At 38.1% G+C, this 27,313-nt stretch overlaps 2 protein-coding genes across 3 annotated transcripts in view; one reads left to right on the forward strand and one right to left on the reverse strand.

Annotated features, from left to right (window-relative positions):
- LOC120495091 (uncharacterized) overlaps nt 1-15,189 on the reverse strand; it is a 54,560-nt gene extending 39,371 nt beyond the window's left edge. The window contains exons 1-3 of the mRNA XM_039694497.2: nt 15,038-15,189; nt 14,169-14,352; nt 12,252-12,374 (exon numbers count right to left, since the gene is read on the reverse strand). Of these exons, the coding sequence (XP_039550431.2) occupies nt 12,252-12,374; nt 14,169-14,338 (293 nt within the window). The 5' untranslated portion in view covers nt 14,339-14,352; nt 15,038-15,189. The remainder of the gene's footprint in view (nt 1-12,251; nt 12,375-14,168; nt 14,353-15,037) is intronic.
- On the forward strand, nt 15,173-22,808 carry shox2 (shox homeobox 2). 2 transcript variants are annotated; one of them, XM_039694300.2, is made up of 6 exons: nt 15,173-15,255; nt 16,789-17,548; nt 18,450-18,658; nt 20,525-20,582; nt 21,027-21,115; nt 21,509-22,808. In XM_039694300.2, exons 2-6 carry the CDS (start codon nt 17,299-17,301, stop codon nt 21,800-21,802), a joined length of 900 nt encoding a protein of 299 aa, XP_039550234.1. In that variant the 5' UTR covers nt 15,173-15,255; nt 16,789-17,298; the 3' UTR covers nt 21,803-22,808. The 2 variants fall into 2 exon arrangements, with proteins under 2 accessions (XP_039550234.1, XP_039550235.1); XM_039694301.2 differs by having other exon boundaries at nt 21,545-22,808.
- The last annotated feature ends 4,505 nt before the right edge of the window (nt 22,809-27,313 follow it).

A 27,313-nucleotide genomic window follows, 5' to 3' on the forward strand; every position in this document is an offset into this window, starting at 1 on the left:
CCTGTTCTGAACACTGGACACACAGTTCAGTGTTTAGGAGAGTGACAAGTGCATTCTTCAGGAAAACGCAGGAAGGTCACCAACACACTGCAAATCAATCCCCTTTACAATCTGGAAGTGACTTTCAGAAATGTATGTGAAAACCGCACCAATCTTTTGCCATCCCGTGACTGGGAACAAGAAACATGAAGTTTAACCCTTTTGTTGATCACTCTTTTTGACCAAAGTAATATTAGTGGCCAAAGATGCACAGTTTCTGTCAATTTTAACTAAACTACTAAACTCTTTTTGCCATTTGAGACTTTTTTTCCCCCCATAAACTGGTGCATTTCGTCTAATTTGGGTTTATTTAGGATTATTTTATTAGACCCAGTTGATTTTTTTAGAGCATGATATCTTAGCTGTAAAACTTAGACATAGACAAAGGGCTGGCTAGAGCAATAGAAAGAAGCAGACTTGTGTCGAAAAGAGAAAAACGTTATATTCCTGCACCATTCATGGAGAAGAGAGCGTCATCTCTGATGCACATTTCAATACGAATCCTTTTTCAGCCTCATAGTTTAGTTTTGAATAGAACGAATGGTTTAGTTCTTCACACGAGGTGCAAACATTAGCCTGGCATTGTTTTTTTAATCTCATTTGAATATCTGAAAGTAGTTTCCTCAATTATTATTCAAAAATTAGTGACAATGACGACACTTGGCAATCTAATTATGTATTCTTATTGCCACTTTCCTCGAACAATTACTCTGCTTATTTAGGTAAAAATACATAGGTGTCATTTTTTTGTTATTATTTTCTAATTTTGAATATCTCTGTAAATATAACTGGATTTGACATTTCTTGGGGGCTTCTTGACTATTAGTCAAAGTCAGAGACAATGATGACACTATTTGAAATCTAATTGTTTTCTTTTATAATAGTCACTTTCCTTAAATTTAAAAAATATACTTTTGCTGCAGATGATCAAATACAAGCGTAGAGATAAAACATCACGTGTTTGCTGCAGAAATGAGTGTTGGACCTGTTTTTGACTAGCATTTGACCTGCCTTTAGAGATAAAAAAATATAACATACAATTTAAAAAAAAAAAGTTTCTTAAAAATAAAAACCAAGACCTTTTTTTAAAGTAATTTTTGGGTGAACTCTCTCTTCAAACATGTCTGGAAACGAACTGTAATAATTCGCTCGGCGTGTGATGCTTAGCTTGCCGTGTAGAAACCACTCTCACGTCTTCTCCACGAGTGTGTGTATTTTTTTTTTTAATATTCTCCTCTGTTTTGGATGGAAATCAATCGGTGGGCATTCCCTTTCATGAATAATGTGGAGATCAGAATCTAATGACATATTTCTGTTCTCTGCAGCTCTGCGCATCAATCATGATTCACACTTTGCATACTTCAACCTTTCAGTTTTTTTAAACCGGAACAAAGAAATGACAAAAAAATTATACAAATGAAACACATTATTTTTAAAATTACATAATAATGGTTTTGTTGCTTTGTGTTTTAGGGTTTCACGATCATTTAAGCATTGAATGCAGTCTGGCATTTTTGATCTTGTCTTTAATGCATCATTTATTAAATTGCAATTAATAACGATAATAAGCAGCATTAACCAAATTTAATGGCGCTGGAAACATGCAGACCGCCACGACCTGGCATAATCTGCAAGGAACACCTGAATAAATCTCTTAAAAATGCAGAAATGTTATTGGAAATTAATCTTTCACAACAGCCATTCTACTCTGTGTGGTGTTTCCAGTAGGATAATACAATGGTCTATTATTCCTCGCTTATTTTACAGCTCATAGCATCCAGACATCCATACAAATGTGTGTGTACATATCCACATATGCTCAGTCAAAAACAAATGTATTTTATTTATTTTCAGGGATAATCATAGGACTTTTCAGTCATCATCTACCCCACAGTATGGGTTCGGTAAGCTGTTTTAACGTTAAAGGAGTCTCTGGATTCGGTGTTTAAAAAATATTTATTATTATGAACGTTGAAAACAGTTGTGCCGCAGAATACTTTTGTGGAAACCACATTGTTCTTTGATCTTTCATTTGTTTTGCTCAGAAACCGCTGAACGACCTGTCAGTGTTTTTCAGATTCAGCCAGTGAAGAGGACTGATAGTTCGTTAGTTTTATTGTGATCTTAGCTTTTCGGTTAACCGATTTTAACCAGTTACTGATGCTGGTAAATATGTGTATAAATTTGCGTCCCCAGTCTGTACATCGAGGTTGTGCATGTCTAAAAATAAGCAGGTGAATGATGCGTCCATGTGTTTACACACAGCTCTCTGGCTGTTTCTGCCCAGGGGAGACGGCTGGAGGAATCTGTGGATGGAGGGGTGGGGTGGTGGTGGAGGTTTGCTAGGTTGCTGATGGTAGCGGGAGAGAGCTGCGCTTGCGGCTAGCCAGGGATAAAAGACCCTTGCCATGTCACTCACTTACGCCCCTCTTTGGTAAATAAAAGTTTCTGACAACAAAGGCCAGCAGCGTTTGACTAGCCTTTAGAGGAGATAATAAAAAAAAGCAGACACTCGGGACAGAAGGAGAGAAGAAAGGCAGAGGAGAGCTGTCTCTTAGATTGAGGAAACTGAAGTATGGTGATTTGATGAAACGCAGAACACACACCTGAACCAGGCCAGAACACACATGCTAAAAGAAGGTTAGGCTTAGGTGTGCATTGAGTCCGATAATAACGTGCATGTGAATATTGTTCTCTGGAACTACGCCAGCGTGTTATGGAGAGACGTTAACCCCCACTGTGAGCCCCAGGAGCAAAGCACAGGAGAGATCCCAGAGGAAAGAAGGAAACCTAGCTGATTTCCTGCTTCCACTGTACAAAATACAGGCAATACCAATGCTCGCCATTCAAAGAATAAAGCCAAAAGTGTTACGGAGAGAGCTGAATATCAAACAAAGATCACTGCTATCATATGCAGAAATATCACTGATCTTTTGCGCTGCGATGAAGAAAACTTCCAAACATGTGATGAACGGTCTTATTCCTGCTCTGTAGACATCAATACCTGCCAACACAATGTATAATATGGGGCATGCAAGGCATGTCTCATATTCAGAGTGATAATTAATGTCATTTAAGATAACTACTCCATATGCCTGTGCTGCAATGTAGATAAATGTTTCTCTTTACAAAAGATAAAGGTAGGCTTGCACTTATAGCTTTACCCAATGACAAAAAAGAAATAAATAACACCAAAAAGACTAAATCTGTTAGTTGACTTATTGTTCTTGAATCAAAGCCAATGGCACCATTTGGTAAAGTTTTGAACACTGACAGAGAACAAAGAGGTTAGTCCCAGTTTTGGGGCCTCTAGAGCCAACAAGGCACTGATATTTAGGCTAATAACTAGAAACTAAATTCTTTTCCACCTTTTTTGCTATTTCTAAAACAAAATTCGTCCAATCTTCACAGCATTTTGCAATTAATTAAGGGAAACATTTAGCCCAGCCCGGACCAAGAAGTCATCTTACATTACGTGAAGCCGCTTGAAGGGATAGTTCCCCCAAAAAGAAAAATTCTGCCATAATTTACTCACCTTCATTCTTCAAAATATCGTCTATTGTGTTCAGCAGACTTTAGACACAACTTGAGGGAGAGTAAGTTAAAGGTAGGGTACTAGTGCCGGTGAACTTGACAACCGCATCACCCGGTGGCGGAGTAGCACTGGCGCTGGTCCGACAAAACACATCTTTGCTGTTTTACGAGAATATTATGACACCAGTGAAGCACAAAGCTTAGTTTACAAAAGAAATAATAGGTTAGTAATTAAATGATACATCGCTCTGCGGAAACAATTTATATAGAGACACGCCACTTCCTAAATCCTCAATACAACTATATAGGGAAAACCCGTAACGCCAAAGATGGCGGTTGTATGCACATGTCCCGCCCCTCGTGCTGGAAAACCAATCGTCTGCTTTTAACAGTCACATGTAACATGTAAGCCTATCGTCTGGTTCGCACAGTTGATGTCTGCGACAGCGGAGACGAGAACCCTTGCGTATGCGAAGTAAAAGTATAGCTTGGTGGGAAAAGGGCATTTTAAACCTTATTTTGGGGCAAAGTCATCAAACTTTTTCAGCAATTTTTATCATATTTTACTGCTGTTTCTATACAAGCATTGTTTATGTCCCGGTGACCAGTGAAAGTGCAGTTCTGACTCTCTGCCCATGCATTTAGATAGGAGCCTGGTCTTGTTAGTCCGAAATAGCTGCCCGGAGGCGTTGCCAAGATGGCGGCCGAGTGGCAGGACTTTGGTGCCGAAAGTCCCGAGGTACGTCAGGTGAGCCCATACATTTAAGCTTTGTTGGCTTTCTATTATGTTTTGCGATGTGGTCACCCGATTAACTGCGAATTTAACAATATTCCATTGGACATGGAATATCTCGTTTCTTTTCCCAAATCTTCACTCGCGTATCGCTTCCAAGAAATTATTTCACAGCATTTTTCCTACTTTACCACAGTAAAAATGCGAATATAATAGACCTGATACCTTTTTGCTTCCACATCAAATTATATTTAACACAGTTTGTGCTTGTTATTAGACTTAGTAAGGCGCTTCAAGTTTATTTGTAATGCGCGTTTCACACACGCGGGTGATTTTAGTTTCGCTTTTTTTCTGGCAGCACAAAATCAAACATAGCCTAAATGTCTTGACACTGCGAGAGACTAAATTCACTCTTCAGACCTTTTACAAGTGTCAGGTGCTTGAAACCTCAGGAGAAAACACTAACGATATTAGAAGAGAGAAAGACCGTCTCTTTCCTGCTCGTGTCCCACACCCCACAGTGCAGAGCGCTAGGATATAACACACATCTTTGCCGTGAAATATAAAACGGAGATTTTTTAAATGATATGTAACTTTCTTATATTATTTAGGGTACCAATATTTACTGGTATGTATTTCAATGTTTTACAGTAGTGCTGCATTTCACTGACGGAAGTCAGTGAACCTTGGAAGTCAAAATTGAGGTTTAAGCCTTGTTTATTATTTTAGATTTATATTTGGAGACGCTCTGAGGTGGGATCTCATGCTTTCACAGCTAGCTTGCTATTGCTAACCTCTTTGCAATTGCCTCCCTACCCTACCTTTAAGGTCACTCCGATTGATCGGAGAGGCAATCGTTATCGGCCGATAATAACTTTATATAGTTTGACAGGAGGTCTCCATAAAGGCCAATCAGAAGACGGAAAGCTGGCGATTTGCATCGTTTTTGCGGAGAGTCGAGACATTGCATCGAAAGCAACCATACAGCAATGACACAAAGAAACTAGGGCTGTGTGATCCTAGGGCAATGCTTTCCTTTCTAGGGCTGGGTTTTGAGTTCAATACTTTTTAGGTACAGACCGAATATTGCCTCGATACCATCGAGTGTCAATTCAATGTCTAGTGAATTTTGTTGATAATGATTTCATTTCATTGGAAACTTATTCTTCCTGATTGTCTTAACTCAATTTATAAATTTCCAAATTTGACATAAAAGGAGACGCATTTAGAGGTTAGAAAAAATGCCATTACAGAAGTAAAAAAAAAAAAAAGCCCCGGCAAGTGATTTTAAAGAGTCAAATATCGCCTCATAATGGGAAGGCTAATTTCTGACACTCAGAAGGTGCTCCAAAACATTTTAAATTATAACATTTCCTAATGTTAATCCTAAAAAGAAAGTGTAGAGCCATGTATGGGGCAGAATATATAAAAGCACCTTCTTGAGCATGAGCACCCAAACATCTCTTTTCATATATGCAAATTATATATTTTTAATATAAATATTTTTATTGTAATTTGAAGATTTAATTTAACATGAAAGAGGGAGTGATTGTTATAAATAAAATGGTTTGTTCAGTTCATTTGTGTTGTAATAATTGTGTCAGAAGTATAAGAAGTATAACAGTAAATAAATATCGGTTCTGCATATCGGTTATGGGGCACATAAACATGCAAATAATCGGTATCGGTTATGAAAATCAATATCGGTCGATCACTAATTTTCACCCACTGGATCAACTGGATCACGCATGGTTCGCGAATGAGATGCATGTATTTGCACTAACATGCCATGTGCAGTAGTAGCGTAACTGTTTAGTGAATTCCCCATGCGCATCAATTACAGTTACCAACCCACTGTATAATGCAAGAGAAATGCATTCAACAGTATTTTGTTCCCAGTAGTATCCTGGCTGAACGAGCTGCCAAACTTGATCAAAGGGAATAGATATTAACGTCTAATGGTTTATCAGCTCCTCGTGTCTGTTTTACATGTCAAGGGGGAAAGACTGAGTCTCTATGGGTACCCGCTCGGTTCATCTTATTTTCTGACTGCAGAGCGGGGTGGCGAACACTGAACCGCACACCAGAATCCAAACGTTTCTAACTTTATGCATTTCTTGTTTATTTTTTTATGGCGGCCAAGGAGTGTAATATGCCCAACTGAACTGCCCTAATCTTCTTTCCTGCAATATTTCCATGCCGCAGTTATTGTTCTCATTCTCAGAATAATATCCTCCACTCCTTGGATCTTATTTTTTTTTTTTCGGTAGGCTCTATCCTTTTCTTTTCTTTACCGTTCTCATATTCTCTATCTGGTATGGCACTTGCTCATATCCTGTCAGTGTATCAATCAAAGAGAGCTGTCCACTCAATTCACACCTGATTTATCAGTCTGCCTCATCCCAAACGCCATTATTAGACCCAAACCTTTTTAACGCGACAGTGACAGATCGCTGGCCTGACCCAGGTAACCCGTTTCACTCTGTCTAGCCCACCGCACGCTTGAGGCACGTTCCGTCAGTTTCCACCGATTAGGGTGAACCTGGGATAAATAAAATGCAATAACACGGCTCAAAATAAATAATAATAGTGAAAACTAATATGGCTTAACACGCTTACTAACGAAAGGGCTTTCATTTAACCTATTCAAGTCACTTGTAATACAGCTAGACATTCATTCAAAATCTGCTTTTGTGCTCTCATTAGGGTTGTAAAACACAACAACACGTGATCGTCTTCCAATTTAGTCATTTAAACGTTGTTTGCTACAGTACATACTTAACTGACTATTAGATGCATTTGTTTTAAGACAAACTTTAAAGCGATAGTTCACCAAAAAATGTAAATGCGGTCATCATTTACTCACGCTCAAGTTGTTGATAAGTTTGTTTCTTCTGTTAGACATAAATTTTGAAGAATGTCTGTAACAGTTGATGGGCCTCATTGACTTCCATAGTATTTTTTTCCATACTATGGAAGTCAATTGAGTTGTTGGATATTATTTTGTGTCCAACAGAAGAAAGAAATAGGGCTGTGAAACGATTAATCGCAACCAAAATAAAAGTTTGTGTTTGCATAATGTATGTGTGTGTAGTATGTATAATTATTTTGTATATATAAATACACACACGTGCATGTATATATGTAGCCCTCAAACCGTATTCACTTTATAGCCCTTAATCCTTTAATTGTGGACAAATGTGGGCACAGAGGACTCAGGTGTGATCCTAATTTTTATTTATTATAAATGATATATCACTGTCTTCGATAAAGTTTTATGGTGTTTTTTTTTTTTTTTGGAGGGGGGGGGGATTTATTTACTTCAAAAAGTACCATATTTTCTATGTAAATTATGCTTATTTTTATGTTTTATTTTTTTAACTACATTAAAATATCATTCCAAGAAGTTCTTAGAGCTAAAACCTAAAGATGAAGTGACTTTGCTGTCACCTGGTGTCTTATTTTGGCTTATTTTACAATGCTCTAAATTACAGTTTTTCCCATTTTTGAGTTGTTGTTTTTTCACCAACTTAACATTGTAAAAGTGAGTCAAAAAAAATTGTGTGTGTTCAGGAGGCAAACTTAGGAAAAGTAGCCAAGTCTTGTAGCGCTCAGATCAAGGGAAGTATTTTTCAAAAATAAATCAAAACTATTTTGCCCACATTTGTCCAGAATACGGTTTTAGGGTTAAGAAAAATGTGTTGTTAATATATCAAATATTATTTATATTTATGTATATACATGAAAAATGTTCTTAAATATATACATACATATGTGTGTATTTATATATACAAAATAATTATACACACTACACACACATATATTACGTAAACACAAACTTTTATTCTGGATGTGATTAATCGAGATTAATCGTTTCACAGCCCAAAGAAACTCATACGGTTATGAGTAAACGAGGATTTCCATTTATGGGTGAACTATCCCTATAGACCTTATGCACCAGAGAAACGTGGGCGCCGTCATCTTTAGATTATTGTCTTTGAACTTCCGCTCTTGCGGTCGCTCTGTATATTTCTATGGCATCGCTGTCGAGGAGTAATTAGCTGGTGAAGTGGATTTACTTATTGTAGAGTTAACTAAAGTTATCATGAGCATTGTAATGTTTATCATAAGCATTGTAAAGCAGATGTCTCAACAAATGTCGACCGGAATTTTTTTTACGAGCAGTTCATTCATACCTGTGCAAGATCGCTGTGAAAATACAGACCGAAAGTCAAAGGGCGGGGCTACATAAGGTCTATAGAGATGCTGAATGAAAATGTTGTCACATTAGAAAACATATAAAGCCTATAGTATCCAATGTATAACATGTGAATACATAACATTTTCTATATTTGATTTCATTTCTCATTCTGAAACATACAGATTATTTTAAATATGTTCCTTGTTGCTTTTCAGTCTGTTTTCTAATTCTTAAACTGCTTCATGCCAAACATGACCTCAATGGTTAACAGTGAACAGTATGGTCACATAGCTTGCGTTGAAAAGAAATCTGAGACACTAATAAATCTATTACATTTTAGGCTGTTATGACACTGGCTCAACTACTTGGTTTCCACTGCAAGTTCAGAAAACAGCTTTCACACAAACTAAACAAACCAAACTCTGACATCATTCACACTCGGATGCCAAACGCTGTGAAAAAGCTTTCACGTTTCTTCGTCACCTAAACTTAAAAAAAAAATTGCTTTTATCCCGGTCAGTTTATTACAGGGCCAATCCTCCAGGAGGAAGTCAAGGGTGCGACGGTCATGGCCAAGAACTAGCATAACCTAAGAGTGATCAGCCCAGATGTGCAAACAATAACAGCTAATATTTCCGATAGTTAACTAATCGAATAATCTCATTCCCACAGGGTAAGAGTTGACGTAAGAACTGGATTAAACTGCAACCAACAATGCCTTTAATAAAGTGTGGACAAGACGCTATAATCCCTGTTTATCTGTGTCAGTCTAATTAAGATATGAATAATTTCCAGACTTATTTAAATGATTCCAGCATCTCTTACAGCCAAGCACAAGTAAACAAAGGCTTTAGCCTCCTCGATGTATTATGAAAGCCATCTTTACACTTCTAAAGCGTTTCACAAAACACTCCTTCATTTACACACATTTGCAATGTTAATGAAACAGCCTACCTTTAAAAACAAAAAGCCTACAGTTCTTATTCCTGTGAGTGTGGATGTGCATGAGAGCTTATTTTAAATAAAAAATGAAATAAACGGCTGATGGATAATTATGTTTTAATTGCATTAATTCGTCAACCTAAGTGCCCCCTTTTTCTTCCAAGCTCCAAACAGGCACAAGGGCAGGCAAACGTGGACTGACCCAAGGGTGCTTGTGCCAGTGCTTAATTAATACAGACAAAAACAATAATAATCTACACTAATAACCCCTGTAATGAGTGTGAGTATCTGTGTGCACAGGACAAGCAGCTGTGAGAGTGAGTGGCTCTGCGAACAGAAGGTCTTTAATGGCAACCTGTCATACGCTAATTAGCCAAGCACATGTTACCATTTGAGCCCCAATGAGGAGGAGGAGGGAAAAATCACTGTTGCTGCTGCTGATCAAGATGATGATGAAGAATATGTAGCCAACGGGTTTAGATTTTAGCTGATAATTGATTTTTTAAATATAAGATTCTGGTAGATATTTAAATGAGTAGTTCACTTTAAAAAAAAAAAAACGTTTGCTGATAATTTACTCACCCCCATGTCATCCAAGATGTCCACGTCTTTCTTTCTTCAGTCGAAAAGAAATTAAGTTTTTTGATGAAAACATTCCAGGATTTTCTCCATATAATGGACTTCAATGGGAACCAAACGGTTCAAGGTCCAAATGAGAGTTTCAGTGCATCTTCAAAGGGCTTTAAACGACACCAGACGATGAATAAGGGTCTTATCAATCCACTCCCTCCAGGATTTCACGATTTTTTTTTGTGATTTTTGCGATCAAAGTGACTGATTTTGTGGGGGTAATTTCCAAAAATTTGTGAAAAAATTTGCGATGTAGTCAGTCCTTCCAGAAAAACAGAGTTTTTTTGTGATTGTTGCGGGCAAAAATTGATTGATTACGCGGCCCGTTTTCTTTAAAAATGCGATGGAATATGCGGGATATTTATGCAATTTTATGGATGAAATTGCAGGAATTTGCAAAAATTGAGGGAACTTGCAAAAATTGTGGTTTGATGAAAAAGCGAAAAAAAGTGATTCCCCCAACATCCTGTTCTCACTAGGCTAATGTAAGAGTCATTTCTTATTACTTCCTTTGATAAACAAGCATACTACATCATAGAAAGTGCTGGGAATATTTAATTTCTAATCTTGTTTTATTTCAGACTGTAACGAGTTTAAATAAGGTGTGGCCCCTTTAAGAGCTCTCTGCAGTGTTATATGTGCGCCTCGAACACCCCATGTGTGCGGGTAATTTCTGTTTGATGCTACTTCTTTTATCTTATGTTGTTTATTAAGTAACGATGTGACGGTAGAACGTGCGACAGACAGAATACGAGTTCGATTTGTGAGATGTCAATCGCCTCCGTGAGTCTGTCTGGCGTCGCGTAATTGCGTCACTTCATAACGTTCCCATGGAAACAGGGGGAAATGGCTGCTCTTGTGTGAAGCAAACGCAACATTTTTCAACTTTCTGCTAAGATACATGTGACTTTTTTTGCAACGAAAATGCGAGGATTATGAAATTATGCAAACCCCGCATATTTTGCACGGAAATCGGCAATTTATGCGGCGAAAGTGCGGCGTATTTGAAAAAATGCGGCCCCCGCATAAATATGCGGACTTTGGCTGATTTTGCATTGAATTCAGCGATCGCATAATCGCGTTTTTCTGGAGGTACTGTCAATCGAAACGATCCCTCATTTAAAAAAATAAAATACAAAAGTTTACGTTTTATAAGCTCAAATGGTCACCTTGCTCTGTACTGCGATGTGCGTTCGTGACTCTCCTGTTCAAACTCGTTTATCAAAATGAACGAATCTTTTTTCGTGTCCAGGTTCATTCAACGGACGAAATGAATGAGTTGACTCAGAAAAAGATTCATTCATTTTGATGAACGAGTTCGAATAGGAGAGTCACAAACGCTCATCACAGAACAGAGCAAGGCGAGCATTTGAGCTTATAAAACTTAAACGTTTTTTGTTTTTTTTTAAATGAGCAATCGCTTCGCTTGATAAGACCCTTATTCATCGTCTGGAATTGTTTAAAGCCCTTTGAAACTGAAACCGTGAAACCATTTGGTTCCCATTGAAGTCCATTATATGGAGAAAAATCCTGGAATGTTTTCATCAAAAACCTTAATTCTTTTCAACTGAAGAAAGAAAGACATGGACATCTTGGATGACATGGGGGTGAGTAAATTATCAGCAAAAGTTTTTTGTTTTCTTTTTAAAGTGAACTACTCCTTTAAATTTTTGGCCTGTTTTTAATCATCCACCGGTTGAAAATCATAAATATGATTCACATGCGCAGCACAAACAGTGCAGAATGAGGTGTAATACTTGTAATTCTTGCCTCAGCCACTACCCTGCTTTGCATGATTGACGTGTATTTTTAGGTGAAACTGCAAAAGAATATCCTGCAAAAGTTCATTTATTTCAGTAATTGAACTTAAAATATGTGAAACTGCTATATTATATAGACTCATTACATGCAAAGTGAGATATTTCAAGCCTTTATTTGTCATCATTTTGATGATTATGGCTTACAGCTGTGAATACCTTTCACAATATTCTAATTTTGAAACCATAATCATCAAAATTATACCAAATAAAGGTGTATGTAATGAGTGTATATAAATTAAAGTTTCCCCAGTATATACAACGGCCTGAAGTCGCCGGCTCGCATTCATTCCACCAGCATTAAGGAACAATTATTACCATAACTATTTCTATGAATCAGTGTGCTCGTCCTTACCTCCTGTTTCGACTGCGGGATTGAGATCTGCGAGACCTGTGGCTCCGCCCCTTATCTGCGCTTCGGCTCCGCCTCCTGTGAACGGACCCTCTGGAAGAGCTGCTGTTGGAGCGCTTTCTGCGCCTGAAACACCAGTAACAGGAGTCCATCAGACACACACACACATCGTTTTTCATGACAGTCAGGTGTCAGTAGAAGATTCCTCAAGAGTTTAGTTTTGAAATATGTTGCATGAACACTGGCCCACCCACCATTGCTTGGACAAACAGATAATCCCAGCAGAGTTTAAAGTCTTGAGCTTCAGTATGACTCTCTGCACAGTTCAGAAAGGCTGACATCCTCAACTAATGAGCTCTATTTCTCTCTCCTCCTTCCCTTCAATGAGCTTGTGTCAACTTCCCTCTTCTCTACTCCAGCTGATAGACCAGGACTTCTTAGAGGCACTTTCAAAAGCTAAATCAAAAGCGCGAGCCCATTCCCCACATCATGAATAAATAAAATGTTTATCTAAAAACCATAATTAGATTTATTATGCATTTCTGCATGGGGATGGTACCCGGCTCAGGCATCAGGCCGTCTCTCTCCGCGATTGTTTCGGCGTCTGAGGACGTTTGTGCTGCTTTAGAGAGAGCGGGAAATGCATAACCCTCAGTCACAACACAGGTGGGTCAACGTCCACAGAACCTATTCATTTATTCACAAAGCAAACCACGCATACAATGACTTCAATACACCTTTTGTTTGATTAGCATGGTTTCATTTTTTATTAAAATTCATGTCATTTTTTTTGTGTGAAAAAAGTCTCATTAGAAATGAAATATTTGAACAGAAAACATTATTATATATCTTATTAAACATATTTGAACAACTTCTTCACTGTTTATATAAGGCAAGTTTAGATCAAACTGTAAAAAGTGGTGACGACCCTTCAAAAACTGCATTAATAATTCACGATGTTTGGGTTTTACCTTGAAAATGTGTTTAAAATGGGAAAGAGGTGTAGAATACTTTTTCCAAATGAGGGTACGTCATATTCAGTTTTTTAGAGTCTCTAAAAGGTTTTCAGGCCCATATGAAATACAACCACATAGTGTGTACAGTCTGACCAAAAGAAATGTAAGAGAGTTGTTCAACCAGCACTCGCACACACACTGCCATTGGTCAAACTAACAGATACTCGCCGATCACAAACGGAGCGATGCTGAAGCAGTTCACACTCTTCAGGTGAACTTAATGAGGACATGAACGTCTGCATAAAGATCAGGCCACTTAAAAAGAGCGCGACAGATTTACAGATGTGTGTGTGGATAATGCGAACCATGGCTGATCAACAGCACTCTATTGAGCGCCTTGACCTCCACAGACATCCTTCTTTCAGTGAGAGCAGCGCTTTCCCATCACGTACATAATGGCAGAAGAGCAAGCGTCATGAATAATTGAGCTCAGGCAGACAGTGCTAAGTGACTGCATAAAGCAACGTCTGGGTTCAAGAAACTGCACGTGTCTGTTTGTTTGGGACTCGTGCTCAGTATGAGCGCAATAACAGAATCAGGTGTTGATCCCTAAACTGAGGCAATTCTGTGCTGTTGTTCACCTCGTGCACGTAGTTTAAAATACCGCTAAAAGCTCATGGTCACACAAGCCGATCAACGCTGCAGTTTCCGAGCGATCAGTCACACGTGCACTTTTCCCGGGATGAGTGTGCCAGCCGAGCAACTGCCATTGACATAAACGGGGATGCTAATGGAATGACTCTTTCCAGGTATAGGCTTTTAGAAACTGTATATGACAGGAGCTTGGTCCGGGGTGAGCAATATGTCAGCCGAATGAGAAATTTGTTTCAGAGGAAGAACGAGTTATTACATTTTGATGAAAGATTACAGGGAGAAACTTTTTATCTCATTCTTCATTGTCTACCTCCTGTCTGTGACTCTGTTTCGGTCTCTGGAGCGAGTGCGTCTCCGGGAGTGTTTGCTGCGGCTGGTCACTCTGCTTTCAGTGGAGCTGGAGGAGGAAGAGCGCTGTTTCGTTCTCCTCTTCCTCCGGCTTCGACTGTTGTCCTCGCTGTCTGAGGAGTGGCGGCCCATGTTCACTCCGGTCACTAGGTTAAACGGGGAGATGGAGAGGACAATTGTGTTGATGATGGTAGGACACAAAAATGTTTATCAGATGTTCAGATATCAAAAATTGTGGGGGGGGTTTTCCCACTACTACATTCCGTAACTGTGATTCAGTAGCTCAAGCACAAGGATGAAACTTAAATGTACTAAGTTTACAGAGCTGTGAGGACCCCATTCTGAATTAAAATGCAAGTAACACTCATTTAATCTAACAGTAAAAATTTAGCATTTCTTTGAAGTAGTCATATGAGCTGAGAAGGGCGGTAAAACATAAAACACGTGATTGTTTGTCTGCATTGACTGTCGGTATGTCCCAAGGCGAGAAATGTGTTAAAAACGTATTTGCTAGCGTTCAAAAGGTCTAAGGCTGTGCTAATACCCAAACCTAGACGAAACTAGCGTTAGAAACGCCTCCAGGTATGGTTTTATAGGAGCGAATGTGCGAATATGAAAATCGCGTCTCTTTTCAAGTCTGAGTAACGTTACATTATAAACACTTCAATGCCGAATGTTGTCAGTCTTACTACTAGCTAGCTCCATTTCTTTCACATTTCCCGGCGCTTTCTCTAACACACGTTACACAACACACAAATAACGCGTCTGATAATATATTTTTACGTTTATATGTCAAATAACTGATGTTTATATCTATATTCATACTCTTACCTAGGCAACGACACACACTCCTATTGTGTCACAACAGAAACTGACAGAGCAGCGCCATGAGCCGATGAACAGACTAAAGTAAGCGATCCTGAGATCATCGATGCGCGCGCAGCCGGCAGGCATTACAAATCAAACACACTCCTCAGTTGCTTTCACCCTCTTGTCAGGGAAGCGCAAGATAAGCGTAATAGACTGTTTAAAACCATGTATAAAACAAGGTAATAGCTTATAACATTTTTTTTTTCTCAGCGACAAGGTCGTCATAAGATACACGGTCACAAGACCTATTTTTAATTGTGTTTGTTGAGAAATTGCAGGATGAGTGAAATGTTTTGTTTAAAAAAAGGAAAAAAGACCGTAAATTTTGTGATCAGGTAAATATTTTGGCTAATATTTGGACATAGACAGACAAATTATACAAGAAAAAAATCATTGGTGGAGGTAAAGATGGTTTGTCTCAAATGTTGAATGTAAAAGCTCGACTACACAAAATGCTTTTAAAATAAAGTCAAACTGAATAGCTATTTAAATAGCTAGTTCAGTCCCTTTTTGAAGAAACAAACGCTCACAACAAATTAAAGATTTGAGATTAGCCTAATCATTAAAATATTGCAGGTTATGTGTTCACTCAATCTGTAAACCAACAGATTACAACAATGTACGATTAATCTCAAATCTGCACGCTTTTAGAACTGCACAAACACACTAAATTAGGACGCTACTTAACATTTAGGCTAGTTTAGGCTATTTAAAAAAAAAAAGAAATTAGCCTAATGTAGCCTATTATAATTTTAGGAAAATTTGCCTATTATTATTATTATTTGGCTATACAGCCTATCTTCGTATATGGGTGAAATGCTTAAGTCATTTATTTTTTGCTGTGTTTTGAATAATAGCCTATCGAATGCGTGCATTCTCGAAGAGTGTTTTAAATATGAAATAATTTTATATATAGCTATATACCCTACAAGATAAATATTTTTGTGTAAGGTAATTATTAGGAAAGCTGAGGTGATGACAATTCTGTGTTGTTTTGTATCTCATTTACCGCGTTATTTAACATACTTTTTTTTATTATTATTATTATTCGCTCTTGATGCCCCCAAAAAAGCTACATTAGCCTATTTACACGGCTACAATTATTATGCAAATATGCAAAAACTTTACAAAAATGTATTTATTTAAATATCAATAAAGCAGCATAAAATACAATTGCAATTCACCATTAGAAACAGCTGTCCATATTAATACAAGGGTTTTTTTAATAGGTTAAATATCTTTTTAATTCTGTGCGACACTGTGAATAAACAACAAGCGTAAAAACAGCACTTTTAAAGCTCTTCGACCACGAGGCTATTTAATAAAACTGATATGAGAGCAGGACAGGAGTAAAAGCCTTTAGGCTATTTGTAAATTGTTAAAATTGGACATTTGGATTCTCTTTAAATGATTCCGATCCAAGGTGTTCGTTCTTCATTTTATCAATAAATTCATAACTAGCCTATCACTAAAAAAGCCGTTAATTATGCAAGACGACTCTCATTCATAATAACATTACATTAATTATCAATTGTATGAAACAGACTGTTTAAATAATTATCCGGCAAAAAGCCTGCAGCTGTTTTCTGTGAAGAGGAGATGAGATTTCTCTTCTAAGAGCACTGCGGGCCAAAAATGCAATTCTTAACGATGTGTGTGTCACTTCCATGATCACAAAGTGCATATTTCTCTTTGCTCTTCTCGTCTTCCAGCTCAGATCAAAGAGTTGCGGAATAAGATGTCCACGGTTTGCCCTTTACAGTAGTTTCAGACCATCATCATCATCATCATCATCATCACGCCTGGTGTTTCCAAACTCCAACCAGTCCAGCTTAATGACATTAATTTGCTCCTCTTGTCAATCTTAGCCAATAGCAAGCACGGACGGACGGGTGATGTGGATCTGAAGGACAGATAAGGTCCCCCCCACCCCCCCTGTGGGAAGGAAGGGGCTCGTGGAGAGGGAAGGTAACGCGCGCGGATCAAGGGGCAGAGACGCTTCGCTAAGTATAAATAGTGTGACTTCAATAGTGAATCGGCAGCAAGTCTGTACAGTCCGCAACAAGAGGAATTGTGAAAGATCTCCTCGCATCATCTCGCATTCAGGCCGATAGAAAGAGAGAGAAAGAAAGAGGAGCACTGTTGATGTCTTATGTGGTAGACTGCTGAGGATCTAAAGGGAAGAGTGTGTTTTTTTCTTCTTCTTCTTCTTGGGTGCAGTGATGGAAGAACTTACCGCGTTTGTCTCCAAGTCGTTTGATCAGAAAGTGAAGGAAAAGAAGGAAGTGATCACGTACCGGGAGGTGCTGGAGACCGGGTCGGGGAGGAACAGGGAGAGCCTGTCGGTGGAGCCGGGGCGCGAGGAGGGGAACAGTATCACGCGGAGCTCCGTGCGCTCGTCGCCGGCCAGAGACGCGGACATGCTCGCGTCCGAGAGGAGCAGAGATTCGAGCAGTCCCAAACTTACAGACGGTGAGGCTGCTTTCTGTGACATTCATCAACAAAATCATAATTTTCATAGGCCTATCTCTGCATTTTATGGTTTACCATTTCGCTTTCGATAGCCTAGTTTATTTTTATTTTAAAGTCACACTGATTTAATCCAAACTACACGAAGGATGAAAATCACGTAATAATTTGACAGGCATCGCTGTCATTATCGGAAAAACAAAAGTGCCGAGAATAAATCAAAAGTTCTCAAGTGATATAATCGAGCGCTGTATCGCTGCATGTGGGCCTATGAATTAGCCTAATATTGTTTGTGAATATTGTTTGTTGCTTGAAATAATTACAGATTATTCTTTAGACTGATAAAAGGTATAGGCTAAATATACTGCTAAACAGAAAAAGAAATGACTGTAAAAAAAACGATTATAAATCAATACACATTTTGTATGAGACAATAATATAATTCATCAAGTCTGAAACTTAAAATAATATCAGTAGAACATACAGCCACAATAACATAATAATAATAATAATAAAATAATAATATGAATTAGCCTATCATTTCGATTAAAGTATAGCCTAGTTATTATTTTTCCTTTAGCTATAATTGTGAACATGTTGTTTTCCACATTTGAATAGAGGTTAACTATTATTTTGACAGCAGGCGACGTTAATTGTTGTCTTTATTGATTTCATTTTCGTAACACTAATCCGTTTTGCCAGGTTTTTAATTTTAACGCGCAAGCAAACGGATAATATTCCTGTCATAAGCATCCGGTGCAGAGAGAGAAACTCCATGCATATGTATAGTGTGTAAATAATTAAAGAGCTGTGTGTGTAGGACAAAACATCCGTGACCGACATCAGTGGGCAAATACTGCCCTCACTTCACATCCCTGGATCAAGCGTTCATTTCTGCTTTCAGGGAACACAGATATGAAAGAACGCAAAGAGGATTGTAAGCCGCTGGAGGATGAGACACAGACTAAAATCAAGCAGAGAAGGAGTCGGACTAACTTTACCCTTGAGCAGCTGAATGAGCTGGAGAGACTGTTCGACGAAACACACTATCCGGACGCGTTCATGAGAGAGGAGCTGAGCCAGAGACTCGGGCTGTCGGAGGCCAGGGTGCAGGTCAGCCCTGTGTGTGTGTGTGTGTGTGTGCTGTCATGTGCTCGGTGTGTTTGGAGAGGCACTTTATATGTGTGTGCTGTCATGTGCGCATGTAGTGGCAGTGATGGTTTCCATCGCGAGAGACGAAAACATTTCGATTAGTGCTAATGTTGACCGTTTAGGCTAAATGCAAAAATTAGGACCTGCTAAATGACCTGCTAATGAATATATATACACACACACTTTATATAAACACTTTATTTTAAAGTGTCCGTGTTACTGTAATAATTATAAATTATGCATAATTACATGTAACAAACCCAAAATCAAACCCCAATCCTATAACCAGTACATGTAGGCTAGTTAATTATTATTACTCAGTATGGTTAAATGTATACTGTAGCAGTGACACATTAAAATAAATATATATAGTATAGCAGCTGTGTCATTAGGCATATTAAATACACAGGAATTAAGTGTAATGACACAGCAACTTTAATGTAATATATAGCGGGTTTTTAATTATTTAATTATTTAAGAATTCAAAATGTAAATAACATTTGAAATATGATCGATGAATAAAATGAGCTAGGTATAGGCCTATAATAAATAGTCCTTTTTAAAATGTTACATGGACACTCTGCGGCGATATTGTAGTTCATGTTAGCCTATAGGATATGTGTCGAACGGTGGGATGAAATTGTTGGAAATAAAAGTGCCAATAATCCGCTTAAATAAACGCGCTGTGCTAAAATGAAGAAAACAATGAACAGAACTGATTCGGGATTCGCGCGCATTGGCCCTGCAGGCAACATCTGTAGCGCGCTTTTTAGGATGGGGAAGACCATCTGCACAGAAACATAATATATGTGTAACAAGAGACGAGCGACCGAGCCGAATAATGACATTCAACATAGACATTGGCTCTGCTGTGATTGATCAGGGAAGAAAAAAAAAAACAATATCTTATTTCTTTCTCTTTTATCTATTCATTTCTTGGGTGGGGATATAAAATTCACTCTTTGAATACATTGGTCCTTTTTAAAAATGGGCTCAAAAGACCTCCCTGGAAAAAGTTAAACCATCGTCTCTCTTTGGGATCTTACCAAAAGGCATTGTCCCAAGCAAGGCCTGCGGATTTACATAAATTATCTATCATTTTTACCCAAATAAAGATCTGATGCTCTTTTCATATTCAGTATTCACAGACAGGGCCACACCACTGGCTCAAAGCATATCTACACCATTTTAACGGATGAAGTCATAATGTCCAGGCCATTTCATTATTTATAATCGTGTTTCCACTTTCACTTACAGCAGAAATATTATGCATGCAATGTCGATCGCTGCGTTGTTATGGTGAAACGAAATTAATAAACAATGCAATGAAAGTGCGCGTGATTCAAAACAGATGCATGATGCTCGTGACGTGGCTATATAGGCAACAACAAGCAAACAAAAACAAAACATGTAGCAAACTTTCTTTCGGATATAGACAATTCATGTGCCAATTTTTGCCCACCCCTGCCATTACAATCGTCCCATGCTGTGAAGGGATCAGTCCGCTTGTTCTGCGACTCTAATCCCTGGATAGATCCAACCATTGGAGAAAGACGATATTTTATGGCACTATTTCAAATGCATTACATCAAGATTTTGTTTCTTTCCGATTGTTTAACATTTGAACAAATCTGTTTGTTTTTGTGGTTAGTTGGCCTCAGCGCTCGTTATAAAGATGTAATAATAATTAAAATCTGCGGTTACGCGTTATGAATATTTTAGAAGGTCCTCCTCGGGGATACAGAGTTTTTCTGAGACTGTTGTCATTTTGAGAGGATGTACACATGCCCTCACCAACAGCTGTCAATCAATGTCTTCTGCTTTCAGGTTTGGTTTCAGAACCGACGGGCCAAATGCAGAAAGCAGGAAAACCAGTTACATAAAGGTGCGCTGAATTTAAACACAATAAATCGACAATTCTTTTGGCTTTTCTGTTTTGTTTTAATACAATTTTAGACACATTTGACTTCTTACGCCTTCATGATATGTAATCACAACATTATTTCTTTTGTCAAATCAACTTAAATTATTTATGTAGTTCAGATAACATAATGATGATTAAATCAATCACCTTAATTGTATTACCTCAATTTTTCCATTTCAATGAACCACCAGCCCGGTTACTTCATTTTTTAAGTTAAACCAACAATAATTTTTTACAGTGTATATACTTATATTTTAATACGTTTATTTAATAGTCTAATCTAAGTTGTGCCTACTATGTTTTAATGTTTATTAACTGTGAAATCAAAAATATATATATAGACTTGTCGTGCAGTCTCTCGCTAAAGTGGCGTGTAAAGAAAACTCGATGTCACTATTTTTTCAGGGGTTCTCATCGGAGCGGCGAGTCAGTTTGAAGCGTGTCGCGTCGCTCCATATGTCAACGTGGGAGCTCTGCGCATGCCATTCCAGCAGGCAAGTTACCCTGAACACAGAGGGTCCCAAAGACTTAAGACTTCAGTGTGTGTGTGGATCCTTCATGGCGCTCTACACACTCAAATATATCTCTTTGTTATTGCTATGGCACTGTCAGCATAAGAGAAACATTTGTCCAAGAATATCACCCATAAATATGTTATTACATAAAGACGAATTTGTTTAAATTTGTCTGTTTGCTTTATGGATTTGAATCGTTTTCAGGGGATCACATAGTTACCAAGACAATGGAATGCAAGTGTCCGAATGATCTTTTTTTTTATTATGATAAATAGCCTAAATGCAATTGATCCAGTGCCCAGTAACAGCTCTGCATAGAGTCTCTCTTAAGTTAATGTGTTTCTCCCCTCTCTCCCACCCGTGCGTCCATAGGATAGTCATCTCAACGTGCCGCCCTTCTCCTTTCAGGTGCAGGCTCAGCTGCAGCTGGACAGCGCCGTGGCCCACGCGCACCATCACCTGCACTCGCACCTGGCGGCGCACGCGCCATACATGATGTTTCCCGCGCCGCCGTTCGGGCTGCCGCTCGCCACGCTCGCGGCGGAATCCGCGTCAGCAGCTTCAGTGGTCGCGGCGGCAGCGGCCGCGAAAACCACCAACAAAAACTCGAGCATCGCGGATCTGAGACTGAAGGCGAAAAAACACGCCGCGGCGCTGGGACTGTGACGTCACAAACAAAGCGTCGCGCGCAATGGTGGCTTGTTGAAGTGAACAACAGAAAAACACTTTATTTATGGTTTCTTGTGAAGGACACGCGAGGGGGAAAAGGATAGGCTATTTATAAGAACACAAACTGTGAAGTGGACAACTTTATGTGGATCTTTTCATGGATGGAAAGATGCGAACAACTCGAACTTTTACTGAACTTTTGCAGAAGAAGCTGAATCTGAATATAATGATATAAAGCAGCTGGGACGATTGTTCGGCTGTTTGTGTGACAAAGCCAACATTTCTGCTTTAATTCTACGTTATTAGTAAATAATGAAAATAAAGAGGCTGGCCTCGTTTTATTTGAAACAAAGTTTCTCTGTGGATATTTGTGAAATATTACAGAAATCACTTTTGTTGCCAAACATTGAAAACTCCAGTGTGGAACATGCGTTTCTGTCCTCACGGATAATAATAGCTAATGTTACACGATTTCAATTCAAGTTTATGCTATTTGGTTTCTGAAGCAAAATAAATGAACATTAAATGAAATGACGATCATTCTTTGCTTATTAATAATTACTGAGTGTATTGTGAATATAATAATCAAATATCAGGTAATTATTCAATGGAGAGTTTCAATTGCATTGATGCCCAATTCATATGACCACACATCAGGCTTTTATTCTCGGTGTATAAATCAAATTCAGGTAATAGACTAACATTGATATGGTACGGGCACATGTAAAATACCTATGTTAATACCAACAAAAAATATTTTGGTTGTTTTATGCGTCATCAAGGCATTGTGGGAGCACTCTGGATTTTCATTGCTGTTGTTTTCCTTCATCTCTATCTCAGTGTGTAAAACCATGTGAATCTAAATGTATGTTTTATAAGGGTTATAAAAGCATCGACTGCGGGCACTCATTTTTATGATATCTCTGATTTGATCATGACTGTGAAACGTGAGCTCACCTAAACACCGTGTTTTCGATTCATAAAATAAATGTCAAAAACTGTAGCATCTGTGTCATCATACTATACGTAGCCCATTCGTTTTATTTCATTTTTAATGTAATGGATACGTTTAAACAAACGTTTGCATTTTATTATTGTAGAATTGGGCTGACGCTGGTGGTGTCTCTTAAATTATAGCCTAAATTGTAAATAGCCTAATTAAAAATCGAGCCGTTTCTGTTTTGGAAGATTCTATTGTGTATGTTCAGCATTATATTATGAAGATTATTTTAAAATGTTGTCAAAAATCAATTAGCCCATGTATGAATATGTAGGCTAAATAGACACATTTTACCTATAGGCCTATTGGGGAAAAATATGTGTCATAAAATCACACGGACCACTCTCAGTTCTGGAGGTGAAATATAGGCTATGGAGCTGAGCTTTATAGCAAACACTTATTCTACACTCTTAAAAATAAAGCCTTTATGGTATTGGTGGTTCCACGAAGAGCCTTTAACGGCTTTCGTTCCACAAAAGGTTCTTTATAGTGGAAAAATGTTCCTTGGATTATTTAAATATTCAAATAAACAGATTATATTATTTTAAGAACGGTTTACTAAAAGGTTCTTCGTGGAACCAAAAATGCTTCTTCTATGACATCATGCTGGGAAAACCCCCAAACATTTTGGAACCTTTATTTTTAAAAGTATAAAGTGAAAAAAAAAAGAAAACCAAAAAATAATTAAAGGAATAAATATTATAAATATTTTTGTTCATTGTATTTGTTTCCAAAGCCAAACTAATGGTGATAAATAAATTAATAGGCTAAATTAATCAAATGTAATAAATGAATCTAAAATACTAGCACAACACATTGACTTGTATTTGCATGTGTAAAATGGACTCGTTGTAAATGGCACATGACTCGCAGTCTTCTGTCGAGATCTAAAGCGGTTCTCTTGAGAACTGGATAAATAGCAAACGCCATCTCTTATCATCTCTTAACCTGTCTGATCAGGTTACTGTCTGGATAAAGCACAATGTTTTGGCCTATTAATTAATCCTGCTTTAACAAACGCGTGTGTAAAGAGGGCTTGTGTCTCCAGCGCGGGGTAGACTCGGACGCCAGCGATATTGAATTATTGATTCCTGTTACTGTCTAGTTCAGACAAACTTGTGAATGCATGGGGATCGTACAGGACAGAGGGCGTAAGGTGGATATTCAAAATTAGCGCTTCGCTTTTATCAGCGTTTTTGGACATTGAGCATCATCTTTTCTTCTACAAACGCACAGCAGTTTTCTTAGTAAGTGAGAGTCACCATGCTGTAGCCTATAGGCGATGACCTTGAACTTGAGCTAGAAAAGTGATTTGAAGATTAAGCGAATTAAATTAGAGACCTATAGCTACTGCCAAAAAGCACTTTAACAAATTGCACAGTAAATATGACAATATAAATTCTGAAATTACAATATGTCATTATATTATGAAATGTGTTCCTCGAGCTGCTGCCCGGCCTTGAAAGATGTATGTAAAATGCAGTGACTCATGGGATGCCAACACTGAACTTCAGATTGTTCAGACAGGTTCAAGAACTGATCTGTGAGTCTAAAGATTACAGGTTCAAACCAAGAGCTGTTTTAGAAAATTAAATGCGATGTTTAGAACTGTACAAGGAAATCAGACTCTCATAACACAATTAATTACCTCATAAAAACAAAAAATAAGTACATTTCCTTACTTTGTAGGATCCCACAATGGGGGAAAACCCATTAGCCACCACATGAACGTGTTTAGGCAAGCATAGGGACTTATCAGAATAGTTGAACTGACTTTTCCTCTGGTTCAATTGTTAGAGCAGGGAACACATAATAATAGCTCAAACTTGAATGGGCTGCCAAATGAGATTTGGTTCTATTTAGTTTTGTTAACAATAATTGTTTAATTATTAGGGCGATTGGTGTTCAGGGGAGTCTCTTCCTGTGCAAAAGTGTTTCAAATGTATAAATTTGCTGACACTGATAAATTTGCAGAACAATATGATGTTATAATTTTTTTATCAAGTCCTTCTCAATATTAGAAGTGCGACCAAATATGTTTTAAAATATGCAATGCCACATGTTGTTATAGTAGTCTTGAAAACCAGACATCTATCAGGCACTATCAACATTAAAAAATGAGCAATAAACAGAAAGCAGTACAAAAAAAATGCTATTACAGTTAAAAGACATTACTGTAATGTAGTCACATCGTATCATCCTAATTACTTACATTTTACTGTGAATTTACAGAAAATTGTTTACGGTAAATGGCTTTATCCAGTTCTGTAAAAACTCAAATGTTTTACAGTAACCATTGCAGCAAATTGACACGCGCTTTACAATATTTTTACGGCGTGTCTTTTTAGGATTTCAAAACGTCGTATCCAATGATTTGGAATTTAAAGGTGCTAAAGTCCTCTTTTTCTTTCTTTTATTCTCTATATCTCAGTGTTATCAATCTACAAGTACTCAAGGAGACAACAGGACGGGAACACTGAAGTACTTGTTAGATTAATGATGGAGAGAGCAATCGTTTCCCCCCCACACTCTCTTCAGTCAACAGGCTTCACACCATACCGGCTCCATGTCTTTCGGTGCCGGCTCCACATTCCTCCCTCTTCCTCTCCTTCCTTTCCTCTCTCCGTTCTGCGATGATCTTTAAGATGCGCAGATTTGTGACTCACCGGAGTGGGAGGTTCACGCTGTATCTCCGCACTTTATGGCCTAGAAATTATACCTAGAGCCATTTGAACCCCTGTAAACTTCAAGCATTTAACCCTGCATTGACGATAAGACAAGCGAAGCAGCGTTTTGAGGGTCAGGCTCATCCCTTGAGCTGTATATCTGAGCTTCATGACCTGTTGCTAAATTTACCACTGCACGTTCATCTCCGAACAGCTATTACAGAGGCACCACATCTACACTAAGTTGTTTTCATTGTGAGACCTGAAGCATGCAAGTTGGCCGTCTCCACTGAAGATGACATATTAAATATGTATCCGAGCCCGTAAGAGAGACAGAGATTGGTGGTGCGTTTGAGAAAATGTCAATGAATGTTGAATCAATCTCCGAAGCACTCATGAAAGGGGGTGAGGAGAGCGAGAGAACACAAAGATAAGGTAGCTCTCCAAAGGTTTGCCTTTGTTATATATTAGTGCTGCGAAAGAGAAATGTGCGCACATCATCAGACAAAAGACAAGCAACATCAGGGGAGAGCAAGAAGATGAAAGAGAGACTTCAAAGGTGTGAAAGTGAGACAGAAACCTGCCTAAAACTTGCTCAAACAGACCAATTAAAGCAGCCCATTGCTCAGATTCGTCCTATGAGAGTGAGTAGGAACCATCATTTCAAATGGGATGCAGATGAAAACGATGGGACTGACCCGAGTAAAGTGCTGGGAAAAATGGCAATACTTTAATTTATCTGTTAGGAAGAAGGCTTCACAATACCAAATGAAGTCAAACAAAGTGAGGCATTGTCGTTCGGCATCCTGTTTAGGTAGTGCAGACGGACCAGCAAATCTTTTACGGACTGTGAGCATTTATTTATTTTCCATGTAATTCCTGTTGCAGCTGGCAGTAACACAACTGAATAACAACAATTAACTGCAACATGAAAGACGGATAAAACTGCCGTGAGGTGAAAAGTGAAAATCACACAAGACGTAAAAGCACATTTATTCTTGTGATAATAATACTGTAAGTTTATTCTCTCCAGTTGAAGTTGTAAATGAACCGTACATAATTTTCCATTTTGTTTATTTGACTTGAATATATTTTCATCAAGAAGGAACATTGGAATATTCTTTGAAACAATGTGCCATGACAATAACCATACACTCGCGTCATGTGATATTTACACTAGGAGTCTTGAATTACACAAATCTCAGAATGAACTCTACCGCTTTGTTGAAGTCAGTTTTGTATACAGAAATTAACAGAGTGTGTCTCAAAACAGCTGGCTAAGTATGGCAATTCATAAAACCGGGCAAAGAAATTCTCTACAGAGGAACAAATTCAGCTTCAACATAAAGCTTGAATTAAAACCCAATCTGCGCCAGGAGAAACACTCTTTCTTTTTCTCAACACGTTCAAGAAGAGATCTCCAGACACTCTTTAGACGTCTAGTGTGAGAGTTTGATATTCAATTCAGTTTAGATTATTAATCTGGTCATCTTGCTCAGACTAAATTCCTGATTAACTTCAAGTTAAACAAAACCCTAAATGGACCCACTCTAATGGGTTATGCTATTATAGACCTGTGCAGGCAAGAAAAAAAAAAAATAATATATATATATATATATATATATATATATATATATATATATATAAATAGCTCAGGTCAATTTCAGCTGAACGTGCGCTTGTGGTTTGCGGATAATGCAGATGAATAGATTGTTACTCAATATAAAATTATGTCACAGTCTTTAAAGAGACAGACTAAGTAGACATGATGTTCCAGGGAAACATCACAGGGGCTGTCAGGGGCAAGCGGGCTTTGATGGAACAAGATTTAACACGGCTCCT

This window comes from Pimephales promelas, chromosome 16 (genome assembly GCF_988280905.1).
Source record: "Pimephales promelas chromosome 16, fPimPro1.hap1.1, whole genome shotgun sequence".
Lineage (NCBI taxonomy): Eukaryota > Metazoa > Chordata > Actinopteri > Cypriniformes > Leuciscidae > Pimephales > Pimephales promelas.

What these genes read in the sequence shown, in the direction of transcription:
- shox2 (XM_039694300.2), top strand. Translation starts at nt 17,299, where the DNA reads ATGGAAGAACTTACCGCGTTTGTCTCCAAGTCGTTTGATCAGAAAGTG. An exon ending in CAGTCCCAAACTTACAGACG is followed by an intron (nt 17,549 to 18,449) that starts GTGAGGCTGCTT and finishes TTCTGCTTTCAG; the next exon opens with GGAACACAGATATGAAAGAA. An exon ending in TGTCGGAGGCCAGGGTGCAG is followed by an intron (nt 18,659 to 20,524) that starts GTCAGCCCTGTG and finishes TTCTGCTTTCAG; the next exon opens with GTTTGGTTTCAGAACCGACG.